The following is a 10,716-nucleotide window of genomic DNA, read 5'->3' as shown; positions in this document are numbered from 1 at the left end:
TTATCAACATGGAACATACATGAGGCTCAATACATTTCCTTTTCATTTGTGATCGTACCAGTTCTATTTTATCTTCTTTTTACTTTTTTGACTAGCCATAAAATATTGCCTGGAATTTGTTTTTCGCAACAGCCTTTGCTTTTGTATTTGTATTTCGTTCATGTTGTTTATTTAGATCTTTTCATTTATCAGAAGACTTTCCATGCTTGAAAACAGGTGGCACATTACACAATAAGGCTGTACCTTTTCAACCTTTTCTGTTTATTAGAGAATGTTGCCCACAAAAGAGAAGATCATTTGAGTAGTGAGTCTATGCCAACAAATACCAATGCACAATCATGCCAGCAGCAGTTAGCACAATGTTTCTTATTTAGATTGCTAATGTCTGTTGTCAATTCTTTGCAAAGATCACAATCAACGTGTGTTGGTGCATTTAACATTTATGCCATAAGTCAGGAAAAGTTGGGATCATTTTTTGTCTGCTTAAGCAGCATCAAACAGTAACCCTACCAGTAGACCGAAAGACCTCTGGCCACCACTGCGATCTCACCTTAGAAAAAACCAAGAGGAGGAATCGGAAGACTCCCCATAAGCTGGTCTAGTGACTGTAACTAGAACCAGAAGCCATAACCCCCCCCAAGGAACTAAAATAAATAAGGCGGACACAGCACAACTGGGAAAATGGACCTAAAGCATGTAGTAGAATCAATGTAATGTTATGCTACCAATGTGTCTATGCTGGTGTACTTGCGTATTGACTGTTTTGATTTGAAGTGTATTGTACTCAACAGTGAAAAATAAAGGTTTTAAAAATAAAAAAAGCAGCATCAGACAGGTTCTTTTTTCCTAGTTCTCTTCTCCATTTGGCTTTTTTGCTTGTCGATACTTTTGAGCTTTTCTCTTTCGTATTAATTCACCCCAAGTGCAACTGAGCCCCAGTTGAGGTTACATTGTGACATCCATCCGATGACATGAATTAAGCTGTGTACGGAGTATGGACATCGAGGTGATTCTTATGTTATTTTAGTAGTCGAACATCAGAATCTTTCAACCTTCTGTGGTCAAGTTGCAGGTCTCCAGCACAGTGGATTCATGGGATTTGTATTTTTTCCTTCTGTTGAATGTATTCGTCTATGTTCATTTAGGACGTATTTACGACTGAAGCTTTTCTGACAGTCAATGCAGGTATATGGTTTTTCTCCGGTATGTGTTCTCTGATGCCGCATAAGATCACCCTTTAGTCTGAAGTTTTTATGACAATAAGTACACGTATATGGCTTTTCTCCCGTATGCGTTTTCTGATGCCTGTTTAGATCACCTTTGAGACTGAATCGTTTCCCGCAGTGAGTACATGTGTGCACTTTATCTCGTGGTCTCACTCCTGTATGTGTTTTCAAAAGTGAAATAAACTCTCCTTTGTGCTTGAAGGTACCCTCATTTTGCCTAGAGGTGATTCTCTGGTTAAAGGGTGTCTTTGGAAACCTTTCCCTCCCGGCATTAGTCTGACTTTCAGGGTACTTATAGGATTTTCCTTCAGAGCTGGAGTTTCCTTGGTGCACACTGAGATCTGCTGGATTACTGATGTCATGTTTGGATTGTGTACTTTTCTTTGTTTCCATCTGCCGATGATTTGCTGGCCATGGCTGGCTTCTGGTGTGTGCTTGCGTCTGTGATTTTAAGAGCATCTTTCCATTTTCAACTAATGAAGTTGTGTAGGGTTGCGTTTTGTCTGTATATTTTGCAGGGACTGTATCTTGATGTTTTTTTTCCAGAATTCGATCACCTGTTTGATATAAATACAAGTCAAATAATTAGACCTCTACTGTACATGTTGATGGTTATAGTTTCAATGATATTTTATTTAGTTGAAACCGTGAAAACATAAACAAATAATAGAACATTTATTACTGTTTAAAATGTTGATATAGGTATATGGCAATGCACAACAAAATCAACCTTCATGATAGTCAAATTTCCCAGTATGATACAGAGCAGCTAAATACAACACCTCCTTAGCTCCTACGTACAATACCCAAATTATGCTCACATCAAAGATTTACATCCAGGGACAACATTGCACATTAAGGTTTTGGCCAAGTAAACAGTGTTTATGCAGAACAGAAACAGGACAATTCCTGCAAAATACAGCAAAATACAGAACCAGAATTACTCTTGCAATTAAAAACACCCATTGGCAAAGCCAACAGTTTTGGCTTTTGTGTAGGGGTTGGATGGTCATACTAGAGGCACTGCCATAATGATCCTACATTCCCACAGGATGGCAACGGCTCGCAAATGACGTTATTACCGGGGCATATTATGGCGGTGCCAGGAAAATTGCAAGCTAATGCCTATATAGCAGCCATAACCGTTCGCTTTTGCCAATACTTGTTTTTGACAGGAGCTCAGTGCAAGGAACAGATTAATTGAAACACATATTGTTCATATACAAGTGGCATAACTAGGTGCGCCTTTAGCTGCTTGATTTAACACCTTGAGTTGGCTTACAGCTGCAATTAAGTCATTACCTTTCAGTAAACTGCTCAGGAAAACACTTTGCATCCCCTTAAAAGAACAGACTCAAGGGGGCTATTTTGGGAGGGAGGGGATGGGAAGGTAGTGTCCTGGAAATGCCACAGGGATTAGCATGTCCATGGGTTTTCAAAGGGTGGGTAAAAACCAAATAACACCCACAGGCTGCACGTTCCCCTTCACACCCCATCCCTCACCTAGCTTAATTTACAATGACAATAGTTTTAGCTTGTAGGCAAAGCTTACAGTGTCCCCTAATAGCCAAAACTAAAAAAACACATGCATTTCTTGGTATTTGGCCATATCCAATAGACACAGTGGATGGCTAGGGGATGCTCCGGGCATGGTCAAATTGACCATTGGGTATGGACAGAGGCAAGTGCAGTGGGCACGGTGGGTATCTAGGTGGTACCTGGGGCATGGCGCAAAAGGTCATACCCCAAGCCAGTGAATACAATGGATGGCAGGAGATGCCCGAGGTATAGTCAAAGTCCATGCCTGAGGCAAAGTGGTCAATGGGCATGACCTTAGCCCACGCCACTCATTTCCAAAAGTGACACTAGCAGCAAATGGCCATTGACCCATTTACCCTTTACATAACCACTGGCCATGGTCTGCAGCCACGACCAGGGCTCTTATGGAGGACCATGTTATAGGGGGGGGGTCCTGTTGGGGAGGAGCTAGCACCTTGGCTAGCGCCTTCCTGCAACCCCCTCCCCCGAGCGCTTAACAAATAGGCAAGACTTCTCTAAGCACCATAGCACTGAGAAAGCTATTTTTCATGCAAAAATAATCACACACAGGCGTGGCCAGGCACTAAATGAAAATAGTTAGTATCTAAATATAAGGTGCAAATAAATATTAGTTTAATTAATTTGTAAAAATGTTACATTGTATTTGTTTTCTCAGAGCACGGTAAAGAGCAGAATCCTCTGTGCCACAAGGAATGCAGCCTGTGCTACAAACAGACTATACAGGCCTTGCATGGGGCCCGGCTAGCTCTGGCAGAGCACACAAAGTGGCTGGGCACCTGTTTCCTGTCCACCAAAAGCCCATGTATACTAAGAATAGGAGTATGCATGCTTAATGCACGACATACAGCATTATGGAAAAACAAGGTTTCTAAGCAGAATTACTGGACCTGATTAAATTTGAGGCTATTGAGTGAAGTGTGGAGATTATGGCGGGAAGGTGTGTTTATATATAAATGTTTATAATATAGCAAAATTATGAAAAATGAAGTGACAATGTATTCCTGCGTAGGCAGCAGTATGCTAAGTAGTTTTGTCCTAAATGGGAACCAACCAGACAATGCAAGAAGGAAGACTGCAGCGTCCCTTGTAAGGAAGAAAGACAGTTTTGGATGAGCTATGCCAGTATCCAGCAACCAAGTTAAACAGTATATAAAACGTCTGTTTGCCATCAGCCTGGAGGATCCGGCCACGGAAGAAGGCCAGACTGCTGGTCGGGGGGGGAGGGGGCTGAGTCCTTTGCCCCGGCCCATCCTCATTTTTGTACAGATTAAATTGTTATCCTTGCAAGACAAGACTATTGGCCTAAATTCCCAAGAGGGGTGAACTATTAATCTGGTGTGAGTGTAATAAGGGGTTCTCCAATATAATTAAGGGGTACACCTGTAATTTGGGCTACTTTTCAGTGGTGACGACCAGATGGCTCTTAGTTTTTTACCCCCATACTTTGCGACGGGCCAGGCCAGTCTGCCACGTCCATCTATAGTGACCGGTCCCCTAAATTAAAAAAAAAATGTGTTTCCTGAACGATTTTAGAAGAAGCCATTTTAAAAGAAATCCTCTCTGCTCACTGAAGCAGGGTGTGGCTCCACAAAGACAGGACAGCATGGGACTTTGTAACGGAGGAAAAACTCAAGTGAACAACGCCCATGTGAGTATACTCTTACAAGTGATAACAACATGGGAACATGTATGTATGATATGGTGATGTGACTGATACTATGGTGATGTGAATGATAGTATGGTGATGTGAATGATGTATGAGGTCAGTGGAATAGATGGATTAGGACTTTTGGTGATGTATTATGGAATAGGACTTTCAGTGATGTGTTAAGGAGTAGATTGGATAGGAGGTGGTTTATTACTGAAATTATCACATATTTTTGTTTCTCTACTTTTTATAATGGAAAAAGGGAACCAAAGCTCATTATAACTGGGAAGCAAGGGATCCTCAGCAATAATAGGTTGAGAAGGTAGTACCACGCATTATTCTTCTATGACGATAGAAGTAATGGGATCCTCAGCATATAAGAAAATTGCTGGGAAGGTGGTTTTACAAAGGATATAAGGAAAAACAGTAGTGGCTCGGTATAAGGAATGGGCCTGGATTTTAGTCAATTATTTTTTATATTTTCTCTTGCTGTCTTTTGTGGTAAAAAAGGAAGGAAGGTGGATGAGTCGCGGTGTGTGTGTGTATGTGTGAAATCAAAGTAGAAAATGTGTGAAATCAAAGTGAAAAAATGTGTGAAATCAAAGTGGAGAAAGTATAAGGGGGTGGGGAAAAAAAGTGGGTTGATCTGTATTTCGGTGTAAAAAGCTGAAGCATGCAGTAGGGTCTAAGTGACATATTGGGGACGCTCAATATTATGGGGGAAGAAACCCCAATAAAACATGCATAGGGTTCTGCCACTGTATTGTGACAGAATAAATAAACAATTGATAGTAGAAATAAAGGAAGGGGGACGTCGTGCTCCTGGCCCGAGAGGGCTCCCATAACAGAAACATGCTACAAAAATTTCCATCTTTTTAGCAGCAAAATGTAAAGGGAACAAGTCCCAAAAAATAAAAGAGATTTTAGATCTCTGGGAATTATTCAAGGATATGGAAGATCAGGAAGGTGAAAAAGAGAGTCAATGTAAGGGGATATATCCTGTAACGCCTAAACCGGCAGTAGGGTATACAAACCCAGTCTATAAACCTCCAGTGGTAGAGAGAGTGTCAACAGGATTATCAGGATTAGCAACTGGGGGAGGGAACTCAAGAGCTTTTTGTACCTCCATATAACCCACCCACAAGCGCTGATATGCCCCTAGCATTGGTGTACTGAGAGGGTCCACAAGCAGATACAAATAATGAGTTAAGAGCACTGAGGGAAAGGTCGGTCAGGTTACAAGAACCTGAAGAAATATCACCAGAAATAAGAGTAGCGGTACAGTAAATAGGGGATTGGAAGTCAGGAAATGTTTTGTTTAGGTTTAATCTTGGGGCAATAAGAAATGTTTGTGTTGAAAAAGATGATGGGCAGAAGGTATGGACGGACCTGGAACAAGAAGTACAACAAACATGGGGAAATGGAGGGGAAGATAAAGGTGGTAGAAATAATGAAGAGGCAGGGCAAGAAGATCAAGGAGAGGAGGTGGCGAGAAACCCGTCCCTGCCACAAGAGGCAGTGAGGTGGGACAGACTAAGAAATAGACCAGATTTAATGGTGGTGGTACAAGGTCAGAAGAAAAAAAGGGGTAGAAGACAAAACAGATATGCAGATGCCTCTTATACATAAAGGAGTAGGGATAACGCAGTATGTGCTATGACCTCAAATGGACAAAAATAATTTGATTAAAGCGTTCCCCCAGCTTATAGCCGGAGCTAGTAAATGGATCTATGAATATGAAAAACAAACAGCAGGGGAAGCCTTGGCACTAGGAGATATTAAGAGGTTACTGGTCACCATAGTTGAGGACCAGACTGGGGACATATGGTTGAGGCGGGGGGTACTCTGGGATAAGTCTTGCAGATAATGAACATGATGGAGCAGCCTTTGATGAGGTAAGGGCAAGGGTATGGGATGCCCTATGAAGGATGTATCCAGATACCCCTGACTTACATTCTTTAATGCAGTGCACAATGGGTGGTGATGAGGACCAGGTTAGGTTTATTTCTAAGTTACAGGAAATGTGGAGAGTTGAGACAGTACAATTCTTCTATTTTATCGTAAAGAGGGGACTACCAAAAGAGGTCCAGAAGGCACTAGATAAAATTGTGGGAATTGAAGCCAAAGGGTGGGCAAAGATACAAAGTATAATAGTCCACAATTGTAAGAGAATCAAGGAGCGGGACAGGGAGACAGCCGAGAAGCGGCAAACGGATGAGGCAAAACTAGTGGAAAAGAAACTAAATAAGGTTGTCGTCCAAGCACCAGTGACGGCACCGGCTCAGGGGGAAAAGGACAGCAGACATTCAACAAATTGGGAATGCCACAATTGCAGCATTATGGGGTGAAAGACGACAGGGACAATGGGTTGAGGGGGGGACAGTACCCCAACCCACAGTGGCAGTATGAAGGAGCACCAAGGGGAAAAGGAGGATTTCAAGGAGCAAGAGCAGGAGTCTTTGGGGGATAGGGCCTCGGGAGGAGGATTGGGAACATCACAGTGCTGGTATTGTGGGAAATGGGGCCTTTCGCAAGGGAGTGCAGGAAGAGGCCTGGGATGGGATTTCTTTATGGGCCATCACCTCCAGGGCAGGGATTCCAAGGGCCTCAAGGAATGGGACAACAACAATTTGGGCGAGGGGATAAAAATCAGTTCCCTTATGGGACCGATAGGCAAGGACAACGTGGGCAACAACTACAGGGGGTGAGGGAACACAGTTTAACAGGATGGCAGGGGGAACAGGCGCCCCAATCCAAAGCAGTAGCAGTTTTTTGGGCTTATGCAATTATTGTAGGGCATGGATTCTTGACTACGCAGTCTACACAAGGCCACTGTTACAAAGTCTCAGGGAAGGACAGAGGACTTAAAAGTACATTTGAATGGACTGACAAAAATACTTCACAATCTGAGGACTTAAGCTATTTGCACGGCCCCTGTTTTAGCAACTCCTTATTATATACAGGAGTTTTATTTATTTTCCCACTCTGTTGAACGGCTCATGGATTGACGGAAGGAGACATTATATGTTGATGGGTCATAAATATTTGATTAGGGGACGGTACAGAGGCACACAGCGGCGGTAGTGGGTCACGGTAAAGGGGGGGGAGAAATAGTGACCACCCCTGTAGGAAGTGAGACCACAGTTCCATACACAAGGAGTTAGATATTGGCTGCATCTCTCGGATGTCCGAAGAGCGCCTGAGACAAGGCAACGTTTAGTAAGGACATAGCCAAAGAAGAGACATTTTTGAGGATCCATGCCAGGGTGGTGTGAATTGGCACATGGCAGATTTTTTTTCTTTTTTTGATTTTTTATTGTTTTTTTAATTAGTAGGTCCAGAACCCGGTCAGCCCTGTTCTAGTAAATTGATAAGTTACTCAACGTAGTGACTAACATACTCTTAGTCCTTAGTCCCCTTTCCTTCATACTGCATGGGCGTCTCTGCCAAGGGAGGGACGAGAGACGGAACCTTTTTCACCAGAAAAAACGAAAAAAGTCTTCCCCTTTAAATTTAGAGGCGCGCAGGGGTGCGGCCTGGGAGCATGCGCTGCCCTGACTCCACCCTACGGCACCACACCTCAGTGCCCATAGACGCGTGGACAATAGATTAACATTGCCTAATGACACCAGTTTTATTAGGGGGAGGTTGGTGGGACGTATGGAGGAAAGGGGACTAAGGACTAAGAGTACGTTAGTCACTATGGTGAGTAACTTATAATTACTCTTACGTCCCGTCCCCTTTCCTCCATACTGCATGGGCAATTACAACTGAATGTAGCCCCAGGGTGGAGAGGAGACCCTCCTTAAGCAAACAGGTTTCTAAGAACCGCCTGTCCGAAAGCCGCGTCTGATCTAGAACTGGCATCCAAACAGTAGTGCTTGCAGAAAGCCGAAGGGGAGGCCCATGTGGCCGCTCTGCTTATGACTTGCCAGGGAACGTGCTGCTGGAAAGCGATGGCCGTTGCCTTGGTTCTGACCGCGTGGGCGTGCATGTTGACTGGCAGTGGCTTATGCTGTCCCTCGTAAGCTTCTTTGATGGCCCAGACCATCCAACGGGCCATGGAGGCCTTAGAGGCCTGATACCCTGGTCTTGATCCGCCGAAGGTGACGAAAAGTGCTTCCGACTTGCGAAAGCCCTTGGTCCTGTCCAAGTAGTATTTCGCATATGCCTTCCCGCCCACACCACTGATACACAGGGTGATATGCAAGATCAAGGAATCTCGCCACCTCAGCATCATTCTAATAGCACCGTGGTGGCCGGCCAGGCCATGGTTCTCGGAGCTGTTCTGTAACGCTCACCTGATTCCCACGGAGGCGCTGATCCCGGCTGGGCTGCTATCGTTTCTTCAATTGAGAAGCGTAGAGCTCGGATGACTCTCAGGACTGGGCTTCCTCTTATCGAATGTCTGACTTGCAGGGTAAGTTTTCTGCAGGTGGAAGAAAAAGGGTTAATCACCGTTTGATGGGATTCCTTCTCCCACCAATCGCCAGTTTCTCCCACAGCCTAGCTTTCTACTTGTCTCGGCGAGCTCTCACCTTAGGCGTATAAATGCTGAGCTCACCATCCTGCGTCTGGTGCAGGGGTGCGTGGATTCCAGTTACGTCACTGGATGAGTTCAGTGTTGAGACTCAAGTCTTTTGCGGCCTTCGTTGTGGCACTGGTGCTGGGATGCCGAAGAGCGATGCCGCCGTTACTGCACGAGCGGATGCCTGTAAGTATACTGTAGTCTTTAGGCTTTAAAAGATGGGCACCTCAATAATGTCCCTTTTCCTTTGTTTCAGGCCTCGGGATGCTGTGGGCGTAGTTTTCCGTTGCCGCTGCACGTGCCGATGCACGTAAGTATAATGTTTGTTGGCCGCTTTTAATGGCACCTCTAATAATGTCCTTTTTCTAGTTTTCAGGTGCCGGGATGCTGCGGGCTTTATATCCGTTGCCATTGCACGTGCCGATGCACGTAAGTATAATGATCGTTGGCCGCTTTTAATGGCACCTCAAATAATGTCTTTTTCCTGTTTTTCAGATGCCGGGATGCTGAGGTTGTTGCGGCCGCTACTGCGCGTGCAAAAACTGGTAAGTTAAGATGAATGCGACTGCCTTCACCCGAATCCCTTTTTAATTATGTCCTTTGCCTTTCAGGTGCAGAGAAGCTGCCGAAGAGGAGGCCGCGGTTAGCTCCGTTGCAATCACGGATGGATCAGGTAAGCGGGCGCGGCTGCGAGCGAGTTGCACTTTTCTAACCTTATGTTTATTCTTTGCAGGTTTTGCCGGTGACTGGATTCCGGGATCTGGTAAGTATTGTTCTGTGTCTTTCTTCATCCACAGGTTGCTGCGCGGAAGCTGAAGATGACTCTGGACCTGGAATGCAGGAGCCGACTCGGTGAGCGTCCTGCTGCTGCTGCAGAATAACGCGAAGCACGTGTTTTCCATCAGGCGTGGTTTAAACAGCAGAGAAGTGCTTCCAGTGTGTGTTCTTCCACCGGTTCCACCCAGGTAAGAAAAGAGTTCCTGAATGGAGGGAATAGTTCCTCCCAGCCCTGATGGCTGGGGACTTCAACCAGACTGGTTTGTTCTGGGTAAATATGCAGCATGGTCTGCCTCAGGTAAGTCCACCCAAGCATTATTACACTGTTTATCAATATGAGCCCGGCGCCTATGGCGCCGGGACTGAAACCCTTCATGAGCCTGGCGCCAAAGGCGCCAGGACACGGTCCAAAGGGCCCCTGTAGGGGTCTGCTGGGTCCGGAGTAGTGGAAGACGGGTCTGCTTCCGAAGGCGCTGGGCCAGTCCTGGCCCCTCGGGAGTAGCGCCCATGACATGTTCAGCCTCTCGGAGAGGCTGCCCATTTGCCTCCCAACGGGCCCAGCACATCTTCCGGCGCAGCAGGGGGGTAGGGTCATCCACCTCGCGCGACAGAAATTAGCCCTCACAGCATGGTTCCTGAACAGGTAAGGCTAGGTCACCTCAGCCTCTCTCAGGCTAATCTAGAGGTCATACATGGTGCCAGGAGCAAGTCTACCAGGGCCCAGTATAAGAGCAAGTGGACCAGGTTCTGCCACTGGACAGACTCTAAAGGTATCAACCCCCTGGCATGTACCTTGGATGACGTGTTCCCCTTCTCGACGCGCCTCGCCCACTCAGGCGTACAGGTGGACACTTGCTGCACTTACTTGGCAGCCATTGGGGCTTCAGAAACTTGGAGGAGGAAATCTTTTCCTCTTCCAACCCGATTTTCAAGAAACATTTGATGGGACTTGCCAGACTCTACCCGCCCATCAAGAG

The 10,716-nt window shown here is 45.4% G+C and overlaps 1 protein-coding gene across 4 annotated transcripts in view; it reads right to left on the bottom strand.

The window, feature by feature from the left end:
- Nucleotides 1–240: 240 nt before the first annotated feature.
- The window catches only part of LOC138510516 (zinc finger and SCAN domain-containing protein 5C-like), a 143,221-nt gene continuing 132,745 nt past the window's right edge, over nucleotides 241–10,716 (bottom strand). For all 4 annotated transcript variants that reach the window (XM_069626225.1, XM_069626222.1, XM_069626224.1 and 1 more), the window contains one exon: nucleotides 241–1,783. Coding sequence is in view for 3 of the 4 variants with exons in the window: in XM_069626222.1 (XP_069482323.1) it covers nucleotides 1,062–1,783 (722 nt within the window). In the remaining variant the exon portion in view is untranslated. The remainder of the gene's footprint in view (nucleotides 1,784–10,716) is intronic.

Source organism: Ambystoma mexicanum, chromosome 6p, assembly GCF_040938575.1.
Source record: "Ambystoma mexicanum isolate Mex_15411 chromosome 6p, UKY_AmexF1_1, whole genome shotgun sequence".
Lineage (NCBI taxonomy): Eukaryota > Metazoa > Chordata > Amphibia > Caudata > Ambystomatidae > Ambystoma > Ambystoma mexicanum.
The sequence above is the reverse complement of the archived record's forward strand: the minus strand, read 5'-3'. Positions and strand labels throughout refer to the sequence as shown.